The sequence below is a fragment of the Catharus ustulatus genome, chromosome 10 (assembly GCF_009819885.2).
Source record: "Catharus ustulatus isolate bCatUst1 chromosome 10, bCatUst1.pri.v2, whole genome shotgun sequence".
Taxonomy (NCBI): domain Eukaryota; kingdom Metazoa; phylum Chordata; class Aves; order Passeriformes; family Turdidae; genus Catharus; species Catharus ustulatus.
In genome coordinates, this window is record NC_046230.1 from 24,560,336 (window position 1) to 24,587,292 (window position 26,957).

At 43.1% G+C, this 26,957-nt stretch overlaps 1 protein-coding gene across 1 annotated transcript in view; it reads left to right on the plus strand.

The window, feature by feature from the left end:
* Window positions 1-3,306: 3,306 nt before the first annotated feature.
* The window catches only part of PPM1L (protein phosphatase, Mg2+/Mn2+ dependent 1L), a 64,276-nt gene continuing 40,625 nt past the window's right edge, over window positions 3,307-26,957 (plus strand). The window contains exon 1 of the mRNA XM_033069170.2: window positions 3,307-3,819. Coding sequence (XP_032925061.1) covers window positions 3,421-3,819 — 399 coding nt within the window. The 5' untranslated portion in view covers window positions 3,307-3,420. The remainder of the gene's footprint in view (window positions 3,820-26,957) is intronic.

Below are 26,957 nucleotides of genomic sequence, written 5' to 3' on the forward strand. Positions count from 1 at the left end.
GTTTATTCTGTTTATAACCCACGATTCCTGTGTATCAGAGCGCTGAATTCACGTTTGCAGTATCAGATTATTTATCTCTGTAGCCAAAAAATAAAACCAAGTGGAAATATAAAAACAAACTCTGATGGATTTATGCTGTGGGAGAGCAGGAGGAGGAGCTGTTGAGCAAGAAACGCTTTTCCCACTTTTCCCAGTGGATAATTATCCAGTTTATTCACAAACCTGGCTCAGAAATCACTTTTCATTACTCTCATAAATCAGCAAAATCCTGAGGTCACCCCCCAAGCAAAACCAGAATTAAAGAGCAGCTGATACCCGAATATTGGTGATTTTTATCGCTGATTTCCAGGGTTTAAAAGATTTTGTGGATGCTGAAGTTCTGCTCCTCCCCTGGGAAGAGCTGCAGGAGTGCAGAACCAGCCCTGGAATTGGATTTTTTTGGCTCGAGCCACGGGGCTGGCTCAATAACCTCGGAATTTTGCGTTTAACTGCTGCAGAATTGTTTTTAATTCACCTTGTTTTAAATTGAAACGCAGGAGTCACAGTTCCACATTGATATTGCAGTAAAATGACAAATTAATCGTGAATTGGTTGGTGGGAGAGAGCAGCATCCTCCTTATTTTACATTTATTTTATCTTTCCTTAAGTATAAAATGAATAGAATTTTAAAAGCCACAAGAGACACAGTGATATTATAACATTATTAGAATTATTAGCTATGCAGTTTGTAGCTAATAGACATTTATATTTCAGCAAAATGACAAATTAATGACGAATTGGTTGGTGAGAGAGCAGCTCCTCCTTTATTTACATTTATTTTATCTTTCCCTAATGAAAAAACTAATAGAAATTTAAAAGCCATAATATAGTGTTACTAATAACAGTATTAGAATTATTAGATAGTTTTTTTATCAGCTACACACTTTTGTAGTATTAAAAATACAATAATAATGAAAATATTATAACAATAAAAATAGAACAATAAAATAGAACAATAAAATAAAATAATATAAATATAATAATAATTAAAATATAATAATATTATAATAATAAAATATTATAATAATAAAATATTTCCTTGGTGCTTCTTATTTACCTCTGTTCGGGAGACTCAGCCTCAGTTTTCCTGGAGTATTCATTAAGTATTTTTAATTAATTTCATTAATCAGCCTCATTAATTACTGATGCTGCAAGGCCTCTGCTGGTACCTCATTCCCCAAGTCACATTTTGGCCTTTTGGGTAAAAAATCTGTGGCTCAATTGTGACAGAGGGGAATTGTGATAAAGGGGAGAGTTTTTGTAGGCCTGAAATGTAAAATTTTGGATAAAACACTATCAGGGTGTCATGCACCTCTTAAATCTAAAGCAGTGTCATTGTTATATTTAATATTTGCCATTAATTTTGCCATTTCTCAGAGCTGGATGTAAGAACAGGACACAGAAAGGCTGGAATTATTAATTTCATAATTTATTTCAGCTGATCTTTGAGAGAAGTGGCAAAACAAAGAATTTCTGTGTGACTTGTACAATATCAGAAGTCCTGAGAGAGTGGGAGTTGCTGGAAAATTTGGGATGCTCGGATGAAGTTTTGAGATTTTCACTCAGGATTTCAGTCGGGTTTTGGGGTTTGTTCACTCATTTTGTGTTTGTGGCAGCTCTGAGGTTGGCTGATGGATTCTGTGACTTTTCCACCCCACAGCAAACGGCTCAGGCACGGCATTTAACTGTTTAAATTGTTATAAATGAGGAACAAAAGTCTCCATTTTTAGCAAAATTTAGATTTTTTTATTTTATACAGACAGAACAAAGCAGCGCTGGGGACACGTGAGAGGTCACTGTTTCTTCTTATAGCACAGACCCTTGTTTTAATCAATAATTTTTGGTTTTTTGCTGTCCTAATTTTGCCAGGCAAGCAGTGGTGGTGAATAAACATCCGTGTAAAGTCTCTGGGAGTCAGTCCCATAGATAATCATCAGGTCCTGGAAGATAAAACCAAGTTCTGGTCTTTGCAGAGAGGCAGTCACTGATAAAATACAGGCAGGAATTTTGCAAAATCGATCAGACTATTGGAAAGTCCGATTTTACAAACTGGTAATAGATACAAATTATTTATAAATCTTAATATTCATAACCGGGGGATTTAAACCAGAAATATTTAATCCCATTTTTCCTCCATCAAGTGTCACTTCAGACCTCAATATTCTGGTTTATACAAACCCCAATACTTTTATGATTAACACGAATCTTTTATCAATTATCACAGCATTTAATTGTTTCTATTTAATTGTTTATATTGCAGCAAACTTCTGCTCACAGCTCACAGCCCGTGGTTTTCAGCGCTTGTCAGTTGTGGGAAAATGACAATTTACAAACCGCTCAGGCACGGCATTTAATTGTTGCTATTTAATTGTTTTTATTTCATTGTTTCTATGTAATCGTTTCTATTTCATTGTTTATATTTGTTTCTATTTCACTGTTTCCATTTAATTCTTTCTATTTCAATGTTTCTATTTCTTGTTTATATTCGTTTTTATTTCATTGTTTCCATTTCATTGTTTCTCTTTCATTGTTTCTATTTAATTCTTTCAATTGCAGCAAACTTCTGCTCCCAAACTCACAGCTCGTGGTTTTTTTGTGGGAAAATGACAATTTACAAACAGAGAAAGATGAGAGATGCTTTGGGTTTTTTTTTTTTTTTCAATGAAATGCTACCTTGGCAAACTCTCCTCTCGGTTTAGTAATGGATAGGGTTTAGTAATGGATAAAATCCTGCTTTGTTTGCGTTCTGATTGCGAGTTTTTGAAGGGAATTGGGGAACACGTGAGCCTCAAGTTCACCCTGTAGAAGAATCCCAGGATGGTTTGTGTTGGAAAGGGACTTTAGGCGACATCTCCTCCTACGGGCAGGGACACTTCCCACTATCCTAGGCAGCTCCAAGCCGCGCTTCGCCCGTTCCCAAGGATGAGAATTAAACAATTTTTCCCTTTCCCCGCCCGCTCCAGGACTATAACTCCCAGCACGCCCCACACCCCGCCCGCACCGCACGCACTCGCGGGGGCTGCCGGGACTTGTAGTCCAGCGGCGGGGCGGGGGCGGCGGCCGGGACGCTCCGCCCGGGTGGAAGGAGGGCGGGCCGGCGCCGGGCGCGGGGGACACGGGACGCAGGTACCGCGGGCAGCACCTCGCGGGCCGAGCCGCGACCATCAGCAGCGATCCGGGGGCGGAGGGCTCGGTGGATCATCCAGCGGCGGGCCCAGCGCAGGGCCGGGCGCGGCGGAGCGGCCGCGGGGAGCGGAGCGGAGCGGAGCGGGGCGCGGGGCTCGGCGCTGCCCCGGCCGGCCGAGCATGCACTGAGGCGAGCGGCGCCGGGCTCGGAGCCGCCCCGCTGCATGCTGTGCGGAGCCACGGTCGCGATAATAAATGATAGAGGATACAATGACTTTGCTGTCTCTGCTGGGTCGGATCATGCGTTACTTCTTGCTCAGACCGGAGACCTTGTTCTTGCTGTGCATCAGCCTGGCACTGTGGAGTTATTTCTTCCACACGGATGAGGTGAAAACCATTGTGAAGTCCAGCAGGGATGCGGTGAAGATGGTGAAGGGCAAGGTGGCCGAGATCATGCAGAATGACAGGCTCGGGGGTTTGGACGTGCTGGACGCGGAGTTCTCCAAGACCTGGGAGTTCAAGAGCCACAACGTGGCCGTGTACTCCATCCAAGGCCGGAGGGACCACATGGAGGACAGGTTCGAAGTGATCACCGACCTGGTGAACAAGACTCACCCCTCCATCTTCGGGATATTTGATGGGCACGGAGGAGAGGCAAGTGCTCAGCTGGAAAAAAAAAATAAAATCATAAAATACAACATCACCCAAAAGAAAAGGGGGATGAGGGAGGGATGGTGCAGGCAAGGCGTGGATGTGTTTGTGTGGCTGTCTTGGACCTCGTGGGGAGAGGGATTCCCTTGTTTCTGGAGGGGGTGGATGTGTCTGAAAACGAGCTGTGCAATCCTTGTGTCCCTCGTTCCCCCTCCCGTCTGGGCACATCAATGTGTCTGCACCCTTTGCCCTTTGCAGGAGTAAAGGTTGAATGGAAGGCAGAGCTGCTGGAGGTGGCTCTGACGTGCGTGGCATAGCGATGATGAGCACAAACTGCCCGGAGTCATCTTTTGTTACAGCCAAGTCTGCTCTGCTGGGATTTTTGGCTTCTCCCCCAGCCCGGGCTCACGGGCAGAGCTCAAACACGAGTGGTGCTGGAGGATCCCGAAGTGTAAAATGTGCTCTGGGTGTTGGGGAATTGTGCGGAGTTGGTGTCGCTTCCAGCAGGGCTGGCATGGTGACACTCGGTGCTGCTTTGTCCCTTCCAGCAGAGCTGGCATTGTGGCACTGGGTGCTGGTTTGTCCCTTCCAGCAGGGCTGGCATTGTGGCACTGGGTGCTGTTTTGTCCTCGGTGCTGGTTTGTCCCTTCCAGCAGGGCTGGCATTGTGGCACTGGGTGCTGGTTTTGTCCCCAGTGCTGGTTTGTCCCTTCCAGCAGGGCTGGCACTGTGGCACTGGGTGCTGGTTTTGTCCCCAGTGCTGGTTTGTCCCTTCCAGCAGGGCTGGCATTGTGACACTCGGTGCTGGTTTTGTCCCTTCCAGCAGAGCTGGCATTGTGGCACTGGGTGCTGGTTTTGTCCTCGGTGCTGGTTTTGTCCCCAGTGCTGGTTTTGTCCCTTCCAGCAGGGCTGGCACTGTGACACTCGGTGCTGGTTTGTCCCTTCCAGGAGGGCTGGGGTTGTGGCACTCGGTACTGGTTTTGTCCCCGGTGCTGGTTTTGTCCCTTCCAGCACAGCTGACACCGTGACACTCGGTGCTATTTTGTCCCTTCCAGCAGAGCTGGCACTGTGACACTCGGTGCTGTTTTGTCCCTTCCAGCAGAGCTGGCACTGTGACACTCGGTGCTGTTTTGTCCTCTCCCCTTTCCGGGCTCCCTGATCTCCCCCAGGCTGTGCTGGGTGCTGCCTCCGGCTCTCCGGGATTATTCCGTGGATTGCGGATGACAAATGTGGGAGCTGCAGCTTCCTCTGCCTTTAGGATGTGGTGCTGCCACGCAGCTTTTGGTGTGGCACAAGGCGTTTCATAACTGGGGGAAAGGACGAGGAATTTGTCCTTGTGGGGCCAAATCAGCTCCAGCAGGGATTTGGCTGGCTGTGAGGGACAGAACCTGCTGGGATGATGGAGAGAAATGCTGGGAATTTTCTGTGTGAGAGGGAGCTCCAGCATCCCTCCAGTGTCCCTCCAGCTGCTCCCCCAGATCCAGAAGTCCAAATCCTTGCTGGAAAAGCCCTGGCAGTGCTCAGCCCTTCAAGGGGCACAGGGGTGGCAGCTGCTGCTGCCCTGCTCACCCTGGAAATGCCACCTGGAAAATCCAGGCCCTGGGCTCAGCATCACGAGATCCCTGCCAGGCTGGGAAGGGACCCCAGCTCTGAGTGTCAGGTGTTTCACTCCCCTTAAATAAACACAAACTTGAGAATTGGCAGCTCCATTTTAAAGATGCTGGTGGTGCCTGAGCCCTGTTTTGGGGTTCTGTATCTGGTTTCACTTGGGGCACAGCTGTGCCAGCTCCTGCTGGCATTGTCACCCTGTTTGCTGGCGCCGGGCGTTCCAGGAACGCGGGTGGAGATTTGATGTGTCCCAAAGTGTGTCCCAGCTTTTCCTGGAGGAAAAAGGAGCCTGGAGCGGTTTGTTGGGGACATCTGGCTCTTTGTGCCTGGGAGGGAAGGTGCTGGGGCTGTGCCTTTGTGTCAGCTGAGTTCCCTTGTGGGAACCCAAACAACTGGGGAAGGATGCGAGCGCTCTTTTTTAAACAGAGTTCCCCGAGGTTGTGGGATCCAGGCTGAAAGGGGGATCTCATTTCTTTCATTAATTTTGTAGCTTGCCCTGCACGAGATGGTATTAAATAACCCCCCAGCTAACCCAGGGAACGGTGGCATTTAGCTAATGTGCCCTGCAGATATTGCCTGCTTTGTTGTGCATCTCGAAATTCCATCCGTGGGATGCATTAATGTTGGATCCGTGCAAAACTCACTGGCCTTTTGTGTTCTGCTCCCTCTGAACTTGCTCTGATGGACTCCGTGGTAAAGTACAGGGAGTTTTTTTCATTCTGAAAGGTTCAGCAGAACTCTCCACGAATCTTTCTAAATTTAGTGTTTTATAAATGTACCCGTCTCGCATCTGTTATTCGTAATGGAATGCTAAGTGTTCTTCATGGCCTTTACTCCTACAAAAAGAACTTGAGGACAGAATTAGTTTCAAGTTTTGAATTTTTGGTTAAACTGTTCAGAAGAACATGAACTGTGTGTTGTGCATACAGCAAAAAAAAAAAAAAAAAAAAAAAGAAGGAAATAATGAAGAAGAGGTTTTATTCTAAGCAGGTTTTGTAATTTTGAGTAGAAAATGAGGGAGAAGAAATAAAAATTTATGCTCTTATTTAATATTACATTTTAAGTCTCTATTGTATTGGGCTTTTGTATGTCTTAATTTATTTGAATTTTTTTTTAAACCATAAAATACTTTGTGAAACACCTTATGCAAGCACGTAGCAAAGCCTTTGTGAAGGTTACATTTTCCATATGGGCTCCCATGAAATTTCTTTATGTGTATTTAAAGAATAAGGAACAGCTGACCCCTGGGGTTACGTGTGAAACAAACTACATGAGGAAAAATTTGTTTTTCCAAACAGCCAATACCAGAAATGAGATGCCAGATGAATTATTTCCAGCTATATGCAAGGGAGCCTGTCTCCATTAATTACTTCCTGCCATATCTCGTTGAAGTGGAAGGATGGAGGAGCATGATTCAAGCAGCTTCAATTACTGTGCACTGCTAATTCATGAAGATTTCTGAGTTCTGCTTTCATATCACCAGCATTTTGCATAAATTCTACTTTTCTTTTATGTCATTTCCTCTTCCAGCTTCCAGTTTTAGCCTGGATAGGTTGGCAGCCGTTGCTTTGGATTTCGTGGGTGGCTTGAGAAAGGAGAAAGCAAAAATAATTATTAATTCTCTGGTTTGCTGCACTAACTTCTGAAAGGCAAGAATATTTCCAAGAGAAAACTGGATGTGGGGTGTGTAGTGCAATCTTTTATTAAAAGTTAGTTTCCTGGAAATGTAACAGTAATTATAATAATGATAATAATAATAACAATGCACAGCAGGTAGAGGTCAAAGAGTAGATCTGAAAAAAATAAAAGTTGCTGCCTGTTGTCTTACTGAATGACTTTGGTCAAAGGATCACCCTTCAAAGTTATAAAAGAAAAAATTGTTTGTTCTCTCATCAGCTTCTTTATAAGGTTTAAAAATTACTTGAGTGCTTTTTTTCCTTTATTTAGGAATTTTGGGGCTGTCCAGGCTGGAAGATGGAGCAGTGTGGAACTCCACCAAATAAATGATGAGCTGGGAAGCTGAGCAGAGGAAAGGCTGGCTGCTTAATGAGAATGCTTTCCCTGATTTAACTACCATTTACTCTCAAATATTTAAGGTTTAAGCACACAATTTAATGAGATCTCAGCATCAGACAAGGGCAAAGTAGCTCAGCTCCCATCTGCAGTTTTATAGTTATGGCTCTGCTGTAAATCACTGCTTTTTTCCTAACCCTGTGGGGTGAAGGTTTTAAAAATAATTCTGGTAATAGATGGTACCTTCCCCTGCCTGGGCTTGTTTGCAGTCCTAAACGGATGTGGGAAATTAAAGCTCAGTAACTGTCTCATAAAAAATGTCTCTTTTTATTTCCCTCTACCTCCTGAACGGGGACGTGGCAAGACTTGTCCCTCATGATGGGTACTCGTGGGTAAAAGCTTTTTTTGCATGGAATAACTGGGTTCTGGAGCTGCTGAGCCTGTGTTTTAGGATGTAAAATAACACATTTTTATTGTTATTTTTAAATTTAATTTTAATTTTAATTTTTTATTTTTATTTTTATTTTTAATTTTAATTTTAATTTTTATTTTTTTTTTATTTTTTTATTTTTATTATTTATTTTTATTTTTTATTCCCAGTGTAGGGAAAGGCTGGGGAGCTGCCATGGGGAAGGAGGGGATGGTGTGGAAGTGGCTGATGCTCCATGGGGCTCAGGACATTGAAATCAGCAGCACCAAGTGCTGGCAGAAGTCTCTGGTTACTGATTAGCTTAGAAAGACACCACTAAAACAAAACAAAAAAAATAAAAAAGGAAAGGTCAGAAGATAATGGTGGAGGAGGCTGGTGTGAGCTGGGAATGCTGAGGTGAGGCCTGGAGGAGAGGGCACTGTGCCAGCTGTGTTTAAATAAACCTGCTGTGCATTCAGAGGCAGCAGAAGGTGTTTGTGCTGTGCTGAAAGCAGAGAAAGCTGGCAACTCTACAATTTCACTTCATTTTTTGGGCGTTTTTTCAATCTGCTAATTCTAATTCCAGCGCCATCCCTCTGATACTGAACTACTTAAGCAATGAAAATTTATCTGTCAGGCTTTTGAGTCAAGGCCATTGAGGATTAATGGCTTGGGATTTTATAAAAGGCAGGAATAAATCAAACAACAGCTTTGGAGTTTCCCTGGATGTCACAGCCCAGTTGAAAGGTGAAGTCTTTGAGGGTCTGCAGTTTTTTAACAGAAACTGCTGGCACACTTTTCCTTTTATAGTAATTTCCTTTGGTTTCTAATCTAGAATCCCCTGCAATGTGCTCAAATGTTTGAATAAATATTTACATAGGTGAGGTCATGTTGATAGGCAAGTCCCAAATCTGCTTATGAATTCCCCTCCAGAGGCCTGAAACACAAGTCAAAAATGATCTACAGGAACATTCCCGGCATTTTGTTTAGTTTATCTAAGTTTTATTCTTGCATGTCATGCTCCAGGATTATGATTTTCACCCTACAACACCATGCTGATTCGATTCAGGGTTAAACTCTACGCTCATTTGCTGCACAAAAATTGATTAAAATGCTGTAAAAAGCTGTAATTGGAAGGAGGAACTTTAATTGCTGCCATTCAGGGCTGTATCATTGGGTGTAGAATTGAGCCTTTTTTCAATTTTGATAAGAATCAAGAAGTCTGTTAATTTTTAATGTGTTTTTCAGCTTTGTTTTAATCGGTGTTTCCCTGGCTGGGCTCTCAGGCTGCCAACAGATTGCCACTGGTTTAATGAAATCAATTTGGATGATGAGGTGCTTTCAGATTATGAAAGTCATTGAAGTTTCCCCCATGAACTTGAGGAACTCAGGTTCAAAAACAAGATGTGTTTGTATTGGGAATTGCTTTGGTTGGGGAGGAAACAATCTTGGAGCAGTGGGATTTTAATAATTTCTGTTCCACAGCTCAGGAGTTTGGTTATTTTTGTGTTTAACAGTGTGAGAGAAAAAAAAAATTCATGTCCTCTGTCATGTGGGTAAATTAAACCAGCAGAGTGCTCTGCCTCCAGTGTCTTTTGGAGCAGGGTAGGATTTCTCCTCCCTCCCTTTTTGCTAGAAACCCAAATATTTACGGTGTAAATTGTGCCTTAAAACTGGGATTTGGCTTCTGGCAGTTCCACTTTTGAAACAATCTCTTGGCACGTGGCTGCTGTGTTTTGCTGCTGTCTGGATTTTGCTGGTGGCTGCAGTTCCCTGCAGCAGTTTTGGCACTGTGGGGATGTCCCATGCTCATGGCAGCATTCCCATGAGCTGGATCTGGCACTTCCACATTTTTTTTTCTTCTTCTCAGGACTTTTCAGCTCTGTCCCTTTTCACCTGGGGTTTTGTGTCTTCCTCAGCACACAGGTATTGCCTGCACTGAAGTGAAATTCCGCCTTTCCTCAGCCTCAGGAGTTTTTGGACACGTTGATCTGCTCAGAAATGAGAGAGATCAGCCAGCTTTTGGGATCCATCCCTGGATTATCCAAAGCCAGGCTGGACAGGGTTTGGAGCATCCTGGTCTAGTGAGAGCTGGGATGAGTTGAGCTTTAAGGGTTCCTTCCACCCCAAACCATTCTAGGAAAAACAATCCAGAGGTACCTGGCACTGATTTTTCTTAGGTCTCAAGGTTCAGGTCTTGCTTGGGATGGAAACACTGACAGATCTGGGAAAAGGAACAAAATGCTCATGTGCTCCTCCTGCTTTGAATCCCTCTCCTTGCAAGGAGATTTCCCAAACCTCATTTAAGGGCAGCAGCTGCTCTAATTATGCACACAAAGCCTCTTGCTCCAATTTTTCACTGCAATATTTGGTAAATTCTTGATGTTTGAGTGAAGTCACCACCCCCTGCTCTGTGCCCTGCACAGACTCCTCACCCCCATTCCTCATCCCTGGCGGTCCTGTGGCCACACTTCTGTCCCTCATCCCACAAACCCTCAGGGAATGCTGTGTCCCAAGGAGCTGTGCCCATCCCAGCCCTCCTGGGATGGATTTGAGCTTTAAAAGAGAGTTTGGATCTCCAGGATCCCTTTGGCTGCTGCTCAGGTTCACCAGCAGTGGCTCTGTCACCAAATCCCAGCCCAGCTGGCCAGACCAGTTCCTCTGGCTCCATCCCAGCCCAGGATTCTTCCTTGTAGGAGAAGGTCATCAAGATTTAATGACCCTTTTTCTTTACTTCACTTCACCCATGAAACAGCAAACGCTGTAGATAAGGCAATCCCAACAGGAATTTTTCATCCTGACAGAAATGTCCATGCTGCATCTCCAGGCTGTTGTAATTTGTGTGTAAAATCAGGAGTTGTAACAAGTTGCAGGGTTTTTTTTTCCCCTTTTGGGTTGTTTTATGTGCTTTTACTCTTGTTTTTTAGCTGGTTGTTTAACACTTCAGCTGGTGGTTTTATTAAAGCAGTTTAAAGCTCGTGCCAGGAGTAGGTTTCATTTGAAAGCGGCATAGCTTTGAAAAAATGCAAATTTCATTACAGTTTACAAGAGAAAAAAGGTTTGCAGGCGCCAGAATACTGACAAATACCCAGGATAAGTAAGACTGGTGAGAATGGTGAGTTTTAGTTTAAATAACTGCTCATTTATGCAGTGAAATGGATGTTTATATGGCAAATGCAGCTTGAATCACATCAAGCCTGATCCTGGAAGGATCAAGGGAAATATTTTGGTCCCACTAAAAACCAAAAAGAACAGGAAGTCATTGTTCAGAGCAGGCTCTCATGTCTGGGGTGGTTTGCCATCAAATAACGTGGATGGAGGAGAAATCCACCTTTCTTTGTACTCCAGTGAGAAAAACATCCCAGAAAAGCAGCTGTGGTCAGCTGGATACACTGGGCTGGGATCTGAGGATCTGGGTGTTGTGTGAGGAGCAGAGAGGACAGAGGGATCAGGGATGAGCAGAGGGGACAGAGGGATCAGGGATGAGCAGAGGGGACAGAGGGATCAGGGATGAGCAGAGGGGACAGAGGGATCAGGGATGAGCAGAGGGGACAGAGGGATCAGGGATGAGCAGGGTGGATAAGGGCAAGGAGGGATGAGCAGAGTGGACAAAGGAAGAAGGGATGAGGGATGAGCAGAGTGGATAAGGACAGGGAGGGATGAGCAGGGTGGATGGAGGGAAGGAGGGATGAGCAGAGTGGGCAGGAGTGGACAGAGGGATGAGGGATGAGCAGAGGGCAAAAGGGCAGAGAGGAAGAAGCACCATTCATTGGAAGAAGCACCATTGTTTTGGAAGGAGCACCATTCTCGGGGAAGAAGAACATTTTTTGGGAAGAAGAACCATTCTTTGGAAAGGAGCACAGTTTGGGAAGGAGCACCATTCTTTGGGAAGGAGCATCATTCTTTGGAAGGAACACCATTCTTTGGAAGGAACACCATTCCCTAGGAAGGAGCACCATTCTTTGGAAGGAGCACTTTGGAAGGAGCACCATTCTTTGGAAGGAGCACCATTTTTGGGAAGGAACACCATTCTTTGGGAAGGAGCACCATTCTCTGGCTCAGGCCCATCACCATTCTCTGGCTCAGGCCCATCACCATTCCCTGGATCAAGCCCATCACCATTCTCTGGCTCAGGCCCATCACCATTCTCTGGGTCAGGCCCATCACCATTCTCTGGCTCAGGCCCATCACCATTCTCTGGCTCAGGCCCATCACCATTCCCTGGATCAAGCCCATCACCATTCCCTGGGTCTGGCCCATCACCATTCTCTGGATCAGGCCCATCACCATTCTCTGGCTCAGGCCCATCACCATTCTCTGGCTCAGGCCCATCACCAAGCCCCCAGAGCAGCGTGGCAGCACAAGGGACATTCCTGCTGCTCCTACAACCCGACTGTGGTGCTGGAACATGCCTGCTCTCATCATCTGTGACCTTGTCTGCTCCCCAGCTGTGGGAGCAGCTGACATCTCCAGCCACACAATCAAAGGATGTGTTTTCACTGCTAAGCCACATCACAATTAGCCACGGCTCCTCATGTGGGCAAACCTCAAAGCTCCCCTGGAGAAATGAGCATTTACTTATTTGCATTCACTTCAGCACCAAAATGTTATCCCTTGCAAATTTGCTCATTGTCATAAGTGTTGATAAAGCCTTTTTTATTTTTTTTTCCTCCAAGTCCCCTTCAGGGGTAAACATTTGATTTTATTAAGTTCTGTTATAATAGCTGAAGCTGTCATACAGCACTGCTTTCAATCAATATGCTTTTTAATGTAATAAATCTCTTTACTTTTTCATTCTCTTCCCGATAGAAAACTGCTGGAGGGTGTGAAACATTTCTTTTGAGGGAAAGTGCGTGGCCCAAAATACAGCTCTGTGCTGTGCCACTTCTTTAAACTTCATTTTAAATGGGAATGTGATTTATTTCCAGGTAATCTGTGCATGGACTGCATTTTCTCTGGAATGTGTGCTCCCTCCAAATACACACTGAGGTATTGAAATACCTGATTGTGGTTGGCATGAAATAAAATCTCTGTCCAAGGCTGTGTGCTTCAGGAATGAAGTGTGGGAGTAGGAGGAAAGGGAGAAGGAAATGTGCTTGTCTGCTTAGTGTTCTTGATGTTTATACCCCTGAGCTTTCATCTGCTTTCCTGCTTTGCTATTGGTTTTTTTCTGGTTTTTTCTAGCTTTATTTTTTATTGCTCAAGTGTTTTTGGAGATGTCTAGAACATTATGTGGGATGTAGAAGGTGTTTTTCATGTTGTTTTGTTGGGTTTTTTTAACTGGCATATATGTGATGTGGTTCCCTTCGTTTTATTTCTGCTGGGGAGAAGGGAAGTTGGGCAACAGTCTGGATAATTCCACCAAACAAAACTAGTTTTTCTTGGGATATTTAGTCCTAATTATCTGAAGTTTGGCCCTTTATAGGTGTGGAAGGAAAGGGAAATCACATCTGAAGTTTGGCTGTTTATTGTTGTGGGAGAAAAGGGGAACCACATCTGAAGTTTGGCCCTTTTTTGGTGTGGATGGAAAGGGAAATAATGGCTGAAGTTTGGTGGAGAAAAGGGAACTCACATCTGAAGTGTGGCCTTTTTTTGGAGTGGGAGAAAAGGGGAATTAGACAAGGAGAAGTAGGAAAAACCATGTCCAGCTGCCAAGGAGGAGAGAAACAGCAGCCCTGGGAAGGAGACAATCCCATTCCACAAACTGGAGCAACTCAGGGATGTGCACTTGGGTGGGAGATTCCAGTGATGGAATCCATCCAGTGCCTGATGGAATTGGGGTGGGAGATTCCAGTGATGGAATCCATCCAGTGCCTGATGGAATTGGGGGGGGAGATTCCAGTGATGGAATCCATCCAGTGCCTGATGGAATTGGGGGGGGAGATTCCAGTGATGGAATCCATCCAGTGCCTGATGGAATTGGGGGGGGAGATTCCAGTGATGGAATCCATCCAGTGCCTGATGGAATTGTGTGTGAGGAGATTGTTGTGCCAGGATGATCCTGGGTTTGTGTGTGAGGTGATTCCCATGTTCAGGATAATCCTGGTTTTCCCTTGGTGCTGGATCTGTGTGTGAGATGATTCCCATGCTCAGGATGATCCCAGTTTTCTCTCAGTTTGGATTTGTGTGTGAGGTGATTCCCATGTTCAAGATGATTCTGGTTTTGTGACTGAGGTAATTCCCATGCTCAGGATGATCCTGGGTTTGTGTGTGAGGAGATTCCTGTGGCAGGATGATTCTGGTTTTCCCTCAGTTTGGATTTGTGTGTGAGGTGATTCCCATGCTCAGGATAATCCTGGTTTTCCCTTGGTGCTGGATCTGTGTGTGAGATGATTCCCATGCTCAGGATAATCCTGGTTTTCCCTTGGTGCATGATTTTTGTGTGAGATGATTCCCATGTTCAGATGATCCTGGTTTTGTGTCTGAGATGATTCCCATGTTCAGGATGATTCTGGTTTTGTGTGTGAGGAGATTCCCATGCTTAGGATGATCCTGGTTTCCCCTTGGTGCACGATTTTTGTGTGAGATGATTTCCATGGTCAGGATGATCTCGGTTTTCCCTCGGTGCAGGCCAGAGAATCAGCAAGCACCATGTTTAGGCCATGTTTAGCCATGTTTAAGCCATGTTTTGCTCATGTTTTGGTCACGTTTTGGCCATGTTTAGCCATGTTTTAGCCATGATTTAGCCATGTTTTGTCTGTTCTGGCTGTGTTATGGCCATGTTTTGTCCGTGCTCCTTTGTGCCTCTCAATAAATCACTCCCAGTGCTGTAACTCCGAGTGCTGGGGGCTCTGAACTTTTCCCTCTTTGTTTGTGCCCACGTCTCTGCTGTGCTGGCACAAATTCCAGCTGCTGTTGCTGAGGACAGAGGGAACAAAGGGAACAAACTGGCATCACCACAGCAAGGAGCCCCCCATAAATATCAATAAATTCTGCTCAATTCACACAGAGTTTGGGGTGACACTCCCTCATTTCCCCAAATGTTTATTGCCATCATATAAAAAAACATCCCTGAATTTTGGCTTTTCTCAAAGCCTTATTCATGGGAGTGGTTTGGGAAGTGAAGTGATGACGGAATTCTCAGCGGATGAACGTTGCATGAAAGATTTGTAATCCTTGGCAATTAGGAAATTGTTGCTGAGGTTAATGAGGATATTATTTTTAACTTTGAGGGCTGGAGCAATCTCCTGCCTCTGGGATGAAATTATTTCAATCAGTGCTTTAAATAAGCACTTTCTGTGATGGTTTAAATTGACAAACATTTAAATCATCAACCTGGATTCTTTTTTAGCTGTTATGTACCCTGATATATGGCTTTGTGTTATTTTTATTTTGCACTTACTACCATTGTTTAGTTGTGTGAGTTTGGGTTTTTTTCCCTGTTTTTTTCTGTTTTGTGGATATCATTGGTGTAAATAAAAGCAGAATGAAAAGCTAAAGAATGTGATGAGATCAGGAAACTTCTCAGACTCCATTTATAACTGGAATTAGAGGCAGATAAGAATTGGAGGTAATTCTGCTCCAGGTAACCACATCTTCAAAGAGAATGGTGACAAAATAGTAAATAATTTTTTAAAATCACACACTTTTTCTTGCTTTTAGGAGAAACTCCTGGTAGGAGCTGGTTACCACTTCAACAACTCTATTTTTCTTCCACCTTCAGAGGCAAATATGTGCTGTTTACATCTATTATTTTAATTAATCACCATATTAGGGTGAGAGGGTATATTCTCAGGGTTTGAGAGATAAATTTAGTTAATAATTTTATTTTTAAACAATATTTTTTTAAAACTTACTTGCCTTTTGTGTTGTATCACAGCTCCAGGCAGTAGCTGCACACTGGGTCAGGCTGCAGCACTGCCTGTGATGAGTAGGAAAATACTCCAAGTAAATTTAGGGAATCTCTTGGGGATATATTGGAGCACTCCAGGCTTTTAAGCTGCCTGAGTTGGAGTTTGTGCCTTCTGAAGTGTCCATGTAAACATTCAGCCGAGAGAGCTGAACTCCAAACAGCCTCAGAAGAGCCAGAGAAAGCGTTTCCAGCTGCAAATTGGAATGAGTTGTCTCAAATGCAGCTTTTAAAAGCTTTTTTGGCATGGTGGGATCCATCTTATTAAGGGAAAAACCTGACAGGAGGGAAGACGGTGTGGATGAATAATAGGAGAGGCTGTAACCTCAAACCTATTATAGAAAAGAGTTATTTTTACTGGAATGTTTTGTTGCTGAGCTTCCCAGCACCTCCAATTTACAGGAGAGCTAAATACAATTCCAGTGGCAAACACCATTCAATTGAGATTCTTTTATTTATTTATTTTTAATACACAAATTGAAAACTTTGCAGGGGCTTTCACTGACCTCACTTGGGCCTCTGACTCAAAGTCTCTCAAAAATGGGTCACAAAAAACCATATTATACCTCTGTGAACAGGTGTTTGCAGCTCATTTTACAGGCTTGAATTTCTGCTCTCATACAAGTCAGCAACACAACTGAAAATAGAAATTTGTGGCCTCTCTCTTGTTTTCTCCCAGGTGCAACTGCTCCTTTTTTTTTTTTTTTTTTTTTTTTTAATTGTCAGACACCCCCTGTGTGCCTTCTGTTATTTAATGTGACACCAGCACCTTCCTGCTGGGCTTTGCAGCCCCAGGTTCTTTGTTTAATGTGGTTATTAAGAAATTAATGGTACCAATTCTTATTCCAGAGCGTGGATCTGGGTGGTTTTTTCACACCTAAATAATAAACCCTGATGTGAACCTGGGCCAAACCCTGAGCTCTTGGTCATGTTTTAGGTGCATTTTGGTTTGAAACAGAATTTTTCATTCAAAAAGTGATCTAATAGGGGTGCCAGAGGAGGTGTGGTGGTTTCAGGACACCCAGAAGTGAATTAACCCCAGAATTTCCAGCCCTTCTCTCTCAGAACATCATCCCTGTGCTCACCTGTTCTCCAAGAAAAGCACTCAGTGCTCCCTCTCCTTGCCTTTCCATGCAGGCAGGGTTTGAGAATTTGGTATAATTTGCCCTCTCTGGAGCAGCACAAAGGAGAATCTGCCAGAAATGAAATGTTTTTTTCAGCTGAGGGGCTGCAGGGGGAGTTCCTGGGGCTGAACTTTTTCTTCTCTCTCATTTTCTGCTGTTGAGACTTAAAAACGTGCCCTGGAAAAACTAAAAATCTCCTGCAAGTTTTTGATATCCAAGAGCCCAACTCCTCAGAGAATGGGGATGTGAGCATGGGCAATGTGCTCTGATTTAAATAGGAGAGAGAAAAAAATAAAAGTTAAATTAGGGAACATAGCAGGGTTTATTCTTCTGATAAAAACACCCCAGAAGATTGAGTTAAGTGGTTTTTTTTTGGTTTTCACTTTCAAAGTTACCTTAATAAAACATTTAAGGCCTCCTGATCTGTCTTTGATTCAAGTTGTGTATTGCAAGAAAAGTGCTCTTAGCAGTGAGGGGCATTTCAAGGTGACCAGGGACGAGCTGGGAACAATAAAAAGAAATTAAATTAATTCCACTGTGAGTGAGGTTGCCTGTGTTTTATCCTGCCTCTGTACAGCCACATGAGGAGAGGAAATCAAATGAAGAAAGCTGAACAGGATTTTATTATGGCCTAAAGCTTAGACAACTCCACACCACAGGAAAGAACCTCCAGGCATTATTTTTGTGCAGCAGGAATTGGTGACATGGTAGGGAAAAAAAAATAGAGATAATGAATGGTCAAAAGCAGCAAATATGTAAATATTGTGTAGGGAGAAGTAATTAGTGGTAGGAATGATCTTGATTCCCCCATAAAGAGTTTGAAAACACATCAGTGGTGCCTTTCTCCTGCACTCATCACGCTGATGCAGCCAGGAATGGCATTATTTAAATGTCAGGGTTCAAGAGCCTGCCAGGAAAGTGTTTGGAGGAGGCAGATACAGCAAAACACTCCAGCAAAGCTTTTTCTGCTCTGGTGTCTCTGCAGGTGCCCAGACCTGGGAGCACAGCTCCCATCCCTGCTCCTTGGGGGTTTTTGGGAGCAGCAATTTGTGTCAGATCCAGAATTGTCACTGTCCCTGCATTCAGCACCAGGTGCAAGGCCAGTGCTGACTGCCCTCTCCAGGTGGGATGGTTTTCAACATCCCAGGCCATCTGAACCTCTTGGAGTCAGTAAATGTTTTCATTTTTGCAGCAGCTTGGTAAGTGTGGGTGGTGTCTGTGGAGCCTGAGCTGACCCCCTGTGCTGTTTTAGAGTCTCTGTGTCCCAGCCCAAGAGTCAGGAGACTCTTCTGTTGTTCCCAGAGCTGTTTATTTTATCTCATCTCAAAGTTCTTTCCCTGCCCAGCCCAGGTCCGTTCAGCAGCTCAGCCCCAGGCACACTGCCCACCCTGGGCTGGGATTATCTTTTTATACTATAAACTACATCAACATTATTTACAGTTATCTTCCAATACCTATCACTGATATTGCACAGTCTGGTTCTGCTCCAAACCAATCTAAAAGTGCCAACATCACCCAGAAGATGGATGCAGGAAGAAGGAGAAAGAAGGACAGAACACGCCCAGGTTCCTCCATCCTGACCCCAGACCTTTATTATAAACAATCTTAAAAACCTACTTTTTCACCTTGTAATAATCTAATTTCTACTCTACTTATATTTTGTAATTCTTCATGTAAGGGTGGTAATTTTTCCCAGGGAGAGAAATCCAAGGCACAGGGTTTGGGGCTCTCTGCCCAAGGCTCCTGAGCCCCCAGAGGGATCCCTGGGGTTCCCACAGGTAAGGATGGAGCTGTTTGGAATTGCTGTTGGATTCCAAAGGGGCCAAAGCCAGGCTGAAGTGCCAGGTGCATTCCTTGGATACCTGGCAGGGGCACTGGAACTTCCACCTTCCTCTTATTTGCAGAATTGATGGCATTATGGGGCAGCACAAAATGAACTTGGCTCCTTCATTTATCAAAAAATAAATGAAGATCTCAGTCCAAAGGGAGGTTTGAGGGAAAGTTTAAAAAGCAACAATGAAACAATTAAGCCCTTCCCTTTATACAGAAAACCAAAATCAATTCATCTGTCCATTGAATTTTGGTAAAGATAAGAATATCTGGGTTAAATTCTGCTCCATGTGAGAGATTTTAGTGCAAATTACTCATTCTGTGGGCATTAGGTTTTCTTATTCTATATGCAGATGTTAAAATCCTTATGTCTAAAAAACTGAATTCTAAATGGGATTTAACAATCTGGATTTGGATGGTTTTGAAGCATGAGCAGGGAAGTTTGCAAAGTGCTATCTCTGGATTTCATCAGAGTTAGTAATGCATTTTTCTGGACAAGGAATTTGCATAGAAATTCATTTCATGAATCAGGCGTGGGAAGAAGCATTTGTGGGTCATGGTGAGGATGTGAACAGGCTCCAAAATGTTCAGTGTAAAAGCAGCTTGGTTTTCCACCCTGAAAATGTATTTAATAGATGTTTATTATCAGCTAGGAGGGCTCATCTTTAAAGTAAAAACATTTCTTACATCTGGATTGTTTAAGAAATAACCTGAGCAACCTGGGCTGGTGGAAGGTGGGAATGAGATTCTTTAAGATCCCTCCAAGCTGCTGTAGGATCAGTGATTTTTTATTCATTTATTGCTTATATCTAATCAAACTGCCTGTAAGGGATGCTTCTCCTCCAGTCCTTGCTGTGCCAAGGCAGCTGGAGGTGGGAGAGCTTGTTGGAACAACTTTGTGCTCCCATTTTGTAAAGGTTGCTTGAAACTTGCCCTAAAAGTGAAAATCATCCATTTTTCAAATTGCCCATACAGGTAAAAACAGTGTAGATTTATCTTGGCTGAATAATTCATGGCTCCCTGGATGCTTTCCCACTGCAGCTCCCAGTTCTCCAGGCTGCTGGAGGTGCAGGGCATTGATCTGGATGAAATTAAAACAGAATTCAGACACCAAAAAAAAACACCCCAAGATTTAACCAGGATGTGAGAGATGAGAAAGGGCAAAAAGAGGCTGAGGCTGCAGCTGGATCCAGTTCATTCCTGCTTTTTTGGGGGTTTTTTGGGGATGTCCAGCACTGTTGCCCATCCTGTCCTGCTTCTCCCAGCTGCTGTTTCCAGCCCTTCTTGCTTGGCTGACAGAAGAGGAGTGGAATGACAACAATTTGTGATGTCAGGGAACGCCCTGGGACCTGCTCAGAGCCTGCTGAACTCATGGGTGTTAATCCAGCAAAACAAAAACACGGGGAAAACACGAGGGAAAAACCAGCTAAACTGAGGTGGAGCCTTATGGAAGAAAAGGGGGAGATTTCTCTAGCAAAAATTCAAAATATGGAAGGAAACTTTGTGATATTTCCCCTTTGGTCCCACTTAAAATTTGATATTTGAAGCTGCCCATCCACAGAATTTAAGGAATTGAAGTCAAAACCACGTAGGAGATGAAAAATCTGTGGTGGTTTGGTCTGTTATTGATGTTTAGTCAAGAGGGTCTGGGAGATTTGTTATTTTAATTTGGTCCAAGTGAAAAAATGGATTGGAATGAAAATTTGCTGTGTTCCTGCCACCAGAATGGGGGGGTGATCCCAAAAGCTCCCCTCCCTGATCCTCTGTGGTGAAAAGCAGAGTTTGCTTTCCAAATATTTGGAGTAGCTGTTGTAAACAGGAGCCTGTAAAATCATTTGTGTATTGTGGGATTTAACAGCTCCCATCTGGAATTCATCTCCTCTTAAGGTATGAATTCTCCTCAGAGAAATAATTCAGTTTAATTTTTAGAATGTGGATGTGATCAGACTGATTTTACACTCATTTCATAATTATTTTATTGTCATACTCTGATTATTTCATCTTCTCAGTCCCAATAAATAACTTTTGGGTTTTCTTGTAACACTTTCCTGTTGCTTTGAGGCAATGACCATCCTGTGGCACTGACTGCAGAGCTCAGGGCACATTTCCTTTTTGAAAAGTTAACATTTGAAAAACTTCCAGTTATTTCCATGTTGAAGGAATGTAGAAAAGAAAAAAATATATAAAAAATATAAGATATTTTATATATATAAAATTTTTTATATATATTTTTATATATGTAATATATTTTAAAAGATGTTAATCTCTAAGAACTGCAGGTTTTCAGTCTCAATTTGATTCTTACTGTACCAAAACCATGTTGTTGTTGCAATTTTAAGTTTCTGAGCCACTCTGTAGAAATCAGGCTGATGAAACTTCTTTAATTTTTAAATTTTTTTTAAATTTTAAATATTTAATTTTTCTTTAATCAACTGAGCAGCTGTGCTGCAAGCAAACATCTCATCCCAAGACCCATGGAAATGCAACTTTTTGGGAATGACCATCACAGCTGGAGCAAGCCTGCCTGAAAATTAATCTCTTTTTTTGTTATAAATAGAAATAAAAACAAATTGAAACCAAACCCCTCTGTAATTTGATAATATTTTGACTGGACAAGCAGTTCCCTTCAGCCCTCAGCAGTTCAGTGTAAATAAAATTCCAGGATTGCTGTTCCAGGAGGTGTCTGCAATGGGATCTCCCTGGGATGAGCTCTTGCTCCTTGTTTTTCCTGGCACAATTTATGGGATGTTATTCCCCATCTTCTTTTTGTTGTCTCCTAACTAAAAACCTTCATGGTTGTGAGAAAAATTCCATTTTCTGAGAACTCCTCCAGTGTCCTGAGTGTGTGACAACACATCCCAGGGATGGTCACAAACAACCCTTCCCTTGGGCTGCCTTGCCAGGGAGAAAATATTCTTCATGGTGCATAAAATCCACTTGGTGTTCTTAAATATGCATGAAATTAAATAGATATTTCTCCCAAGGCAGGGTTTTTATACAGAGAAATAAATGGTGCTTGCTTTCCCTGCCATGGAGAAAACCTGCAGCAGAAATTCTTGGATATTAGTAAAAAAAAATTAATTTGTCTGAATTTTGGAGTTAAAACATTGTTTTCCCTGTCATGGAGAAAACCTGCAGCAGGAATGTGTGGATATTAGTAAAAAAAATAAAATTTGTCTGAATTTTGGAGTTAAAACATTGTTTTCCCTGCCATGGAGAAAACCTGCAGCAGGAATGCTTGGATATTAATTTAAAAAAAAACAAATAAAGTTAATTTGTCTGAATTTTGGAGTTAAAACATTTGAAATAGTTAGGAAAATTTCAATAGTTTCATGAATTTTGGTGGCTCTTTTGGAGGAGTGTGTTGTATTTTCTTTAAAAAGGAAAAAATTATGGAAAAGCATTTCAGTACAGAAGAAATGTCAAATAAAATCCCTGAGTGCCACCAGCTCAGGTTATCCCAGATTTCCCCAGGAAATTTTCCACATTTCCATTCTGCTGCTTTGGATTTGGGGTCATTTCTTCCTGAGCTTATCAAACCCAGCTGCAATATTCTGTATTTTCAGTAGCCTGGCTTGCAGAGGTTCCACTAGATTGACATTTAATTTACCTGCACTAAATTACTTTGCATCAACACAGCTCTTCAAAAATCCTCTGGTGATGGATTCACCCCTTCCTTCCCTTCTCCTGCCTGCCCTGCTCCTTCTCTTATTTTTTTCTAGCACTCAAAACACTCCAGCTAAACTTTTCTCTCTCTGTTAGGTTAATTCTCTGTGGATTTTTGCTAAAAAAAAAAAAAAAGGAGATGGCATTCCTAATTCCACAGCTCCCCTGGGTGCTGTCCTAATAAAAACCCAGCAGGGCAGGCTGGAAATGAGGTTGGGTTTTGTGCAGGTGGGTTTGGCACTGCCTCTCCAAGTCATAAATTCTGTGGTTTGGGGGGATTTGCTCTTGTTTATGGGCTGCTTTGTCAGGGGAAAAAAAGGCAGAGAAAAGCCTGGAGCTCCTCCTCAGCTGCTGTGCAATTTGCTGAAGTAGGGTGTAAAAAAATTATGAAAAAATAAAGGGAAAGAAGGAGGGAAAAGTAAAATATATCCAACAAAACTAGCAAAATTCAGGGTTAGTTCAGAGCTCTGTCCCTGTAAAACCCAGCTTGCTGTTACTGTGTGACTTTCAAATAAAAAACCACAACACACAAATGAATTTATTCCAGAGACATGACTGAACCTATAAAAATCTATTTTTTTCCTTTTCCCTGAGGTGGCTGTGCCACATCTGCTGGAGTTTAAGAAGTACCCAGGATGTGGTTTTGGGGTGCAAAACTGGTCTAAAAACCAAAATTTCCTCTTGCTGCTGCTCCTGCCTTGGTTTCCTCCTGCCAGAGCAGCTCTGGGAGGCTGAAGTGGCAGAAAATGGAAATTTTTTTCCAGTTTTTGTACTCCAGGGAGGAGAGGGACTCAGCAGGGATCACCTGCTGCTTTCAGGCACTTGTTTTTCAGAATAAACACAACACAAAAACCTGGTTTTCCTCACAAATCCTCAGTTGAAGCTCCTTGGGGCAACCTTCAGGTATTTCTGTGACTTTTAGCTGTGATTTTTACACCTGTGTCTCAGCAGAAATGTTTTTCCTTTTCCTTTCCAAACCTTGCACTGCCTCCAGGGATTAGCTGAGCTCCTCCAGGTATTCCCTGCTGACCTTTCTAGATTTATTTTCTTGGCTTTGGATGGGGTTTGGACATTGCTGGTGGGTTTGAGTTCTGAGAAGCTGTGAAAGAACCAATGGATTCTTCAGCACTTCCAGAGGAGTGGAGAGGTTTTTAAAGAGCAGAATTCATCCCCAGTATTCTGGGAAAGGCTGTGTTTGGTGGAAGGGGGCAGGAGAGGTGATTGAGGTGGTGTTTGAGCTCTGGAATATTTTTTTCCTTTCCAACTCTCTCACTGTCTCCAGGGATTAGCTGAGCTCTTCCAGCCTTGGTGTTCCAGGTACTCCCTGCTGACCTTTCTAGATTTATTTTCTTAGCTTTGGATGAGGTTTGGACATTGCTTGTGGGTTTAGGTTCTGGAAAGTTATGGGAGAACCAATGGATCCTTCAGCAGCTCCAGAGGGGTGGAGAGATTTTTAAAGAGCAGAATTCATCCCTAATAAACTGGGAAAGTCTGTGCTTGGTGGGAGGGGCAGGAGAGGTGACTGGGGTGGTGTTTGAGCTCTGGAATATTTTTTTTCCTTTCCAACTCTCTCACTGTCTCCAGGGATTAGCTGAGCTCCTCCAGGTATTCCTTGCTGACTTTTTTCTAGATTTATTTCCTTTGCTTTGAATGAGGTTTGAACATCAAAGTGCTCATGGTGGGTTTGAGTTCTGAGAAGCTGTGAAAGAACCAATGGATTCTTCAGCACCTCCAGAGGGGTGGAGAGGTTTTTAAAGAACAGAATTCATCCCCAGTATTCTGGAAAAGGCTGTGTTTGGTGGGAAGGGGCAGGAGAGGTGATTGAGGTGGTGTTTGAGCTCTGGAATATTTTTCCTTTTCCTTTCCAACCCTTGCACTGCCTCCAGGGATTAGCTGAGCTCCTCCAGCCTTGGTGTTCCAGGTATTCCCTGCTGACCTTTCTAGATTTATTTTGTTGGCTTTGAATGAGGTTTGGACATCAAAGTGCTCATGGTGGGTTTGAGTTCTGAGAAGATGTGGGAGGGAGAACCAATGGATCCTTCAGCACCTCCAGAGGGGTGGAGAGGCTTTTAAAGAGCAGAATTCATCCTCAATATTCAAGAAAAGGCTGTGTTTAGTGGGAAGGGGCAGGAGAGGTGACTGGGGTGGTGATTGAGTCTGTGCCTGCTTTGGGCAGGGTCACAATGCCTGGCTTGTCTCTGATGTGACAAACTCTAACTGCAGGTTTAAGAACACCCTGGAATAGGCAAGGCTTAGCAGATCTCCCCCAAGGCTGGATCAATATTCACCTCAGAGTTCACAGCATCCCAAGGCTCCCAAACACAACAGGGAGAGGGAATTTTTGTTTTTGGTGGGGGATTTGAAGCTGTGGCCTCTCTGATCTAAAAGCAGCAGCTGCAATTTGGGAGCACAGGAATTTTGGCAGCAGCAGGAGCAGCCCTCCTCTCCTTCCAGCCATGACAAGTGAAATACAGCCTTGCAAAGGTTTTCTATTTGCAGCTCCATAAATTCTCTGGGAAGAGAGGAATGGGCCCCTGGCACAGGCTCCAGGCTCTGTCACACATCCAGGGATGTGCCACAGCCTGCCACTTCTGGCTCTCAAAAGCCACTTGGGGAAGGTGTCCTTGATGAAGTAACTCCTGCTGTGTTCAAATAAATCTGTGTTGAAATCCATGCTCAGCTTAAAGCCAAACTCTGTGTGTGCAGATTTGGATTTGGGTGGTGGTTGTAGAGGTAAAGTGGTTTATTCTTTATTTTAGTCTTTATTTTAGTCTTTATTTTATTCTTTATTTTAGTTTTTATTTTAGTCTTTATTTTATTGGTGGTGACTCATGAAGTGAGAGGTGAAGTGGAGCAGTTTGGTCCTGGAAAAGCTGGGATGGGAATTGTGGGGATGAGGAGCTCCGTGGAGGGGCTGGGATGGTTTCTGTGCTGGGTCCCCAGCCCTGGCTGGCTCTGAAGTGAGGGGATGCTGATAAACTCCCACAGAAGCAATCAATCCAATCTGTGCTGTGTTATTCCATCATTTTTCCATGATCCAGTCCAGCCTTTTTTGTTTCTTTGACAGTGCTGCCACTATAAATTAAGTTGAGGGGAAGCTGGAATTCAGCTGCTGCCTTCACTGAATATATCAATAATTTCCATTTTACTGAAATGTCACATTTGTTTAGCAATTTTTTTTGTTCTCTTGGCCTCATGGGTTTCACACATATTCTCAGTATCCCATTTATTTTCATTTTGCAGTGGAAAATGAAAATAAAAATGTGTGATTCCCAGTGGGCTTTTCTTGCTTCTTGACCAGATTTATTAATTTATAATTGCTGTATTGTGAAAACAGCCATCCCATTTGATGTTTGCTCCGTGAAAAATCAGGGAATATCTAATAATAGCTGGAAGTTTGCTAAATAAGGCCCTAACCAGCACATTTTCTTGTAGCAATAAAGATGTGTTAATTAGTTTTGCTCTCTCTGGTGAAGGGAACTGGGTGTAGGTGGAAATCAGCTCTGATCTGATGAGTCTGGGACCCAAGGGGCTAAACCTAATCAATGGCTGGATAATTTATTTATAAAAATAAATCTGTTTATTTTTAAAGTCATTGTCTAGGATGGGTGTTTTGAGGTGAATTTTTGTCTATTTAAGTGTGTCTGTCTGCAGTGGAATCATTTATTATTTAATAATAATAAATGGAATCATATTTATTCAATGATATTAAAGATTCCTCATTGAAATTATGACTAAAATCAAGCAGAATGCAACAAAAGGAAAATAATTAATTTTTTAAAAATACAGTGCAGTTAAGATCATTCTGTTTGTAAATAAAATTCCTGGATCTGTGCTGTTGGAAACACTGAGGGCACCCATGGGTCAGGATTTGTGTCTCTGTCACAGTGCCAGGAGTCACCCAGAGGGGACAGAAAAGCTTCACATCCCAGGAGCTCCCTCAGAAAATCTCAATAAGGGACATCAGTGACATCACTTCATTTCTGTCCTGCACATTTTTCAGAGAAATGTGCTGCTCATCCTGCCAGACGTGCAAAAAGGGAGGAGGATTTGTTTTTCCTGGGAAAATCCCTGGGAAAATTTATGGAAAATCCTTGGGAGAATCCCAGGAAAATTCTGGGAAAATCCCTGGAAAAATCTGTGGAAAATCCCTGGGAGAATCCCAGGAAAATTCTGGGAAAATCCCTGGAATAATCTATGGAAAATCCCAGGAATAATTCTGGGAAAATCTATGGAAAATTCTGGGAAAATCCCTGGAAAAATCTGTGGAAAATCCAGGGAAAATTCTGGGAAAAAATCCTGGGAAAATTCTGGGAAAATCCCTGGAAAAATCTATGGAAAATCCCTGGAAAAAATCTATGGAAAATCCCTGGAATAATCTATGGAAAATCCCAGGAATAATTCTGGGAAAATCCCTGGAAAATTCTGGGAAAATCCCTGGAAAATTCTGGGGAAATCCCTGGGAAAATCCCTGGAAAAATCTGGGAAAATTCTGGGAAAATTCCTGGAAAAAAAACTATGGAAGATCCCTGGAAAAAAAAAATATGGAAAATCCCTGGGAAAATCCCAGAAAAATTCTAGGAAAACCCCTGGAAAAATCAATGGAAAATCCCAGGAAAAATCCCTCATCTGCCCCACAAAAA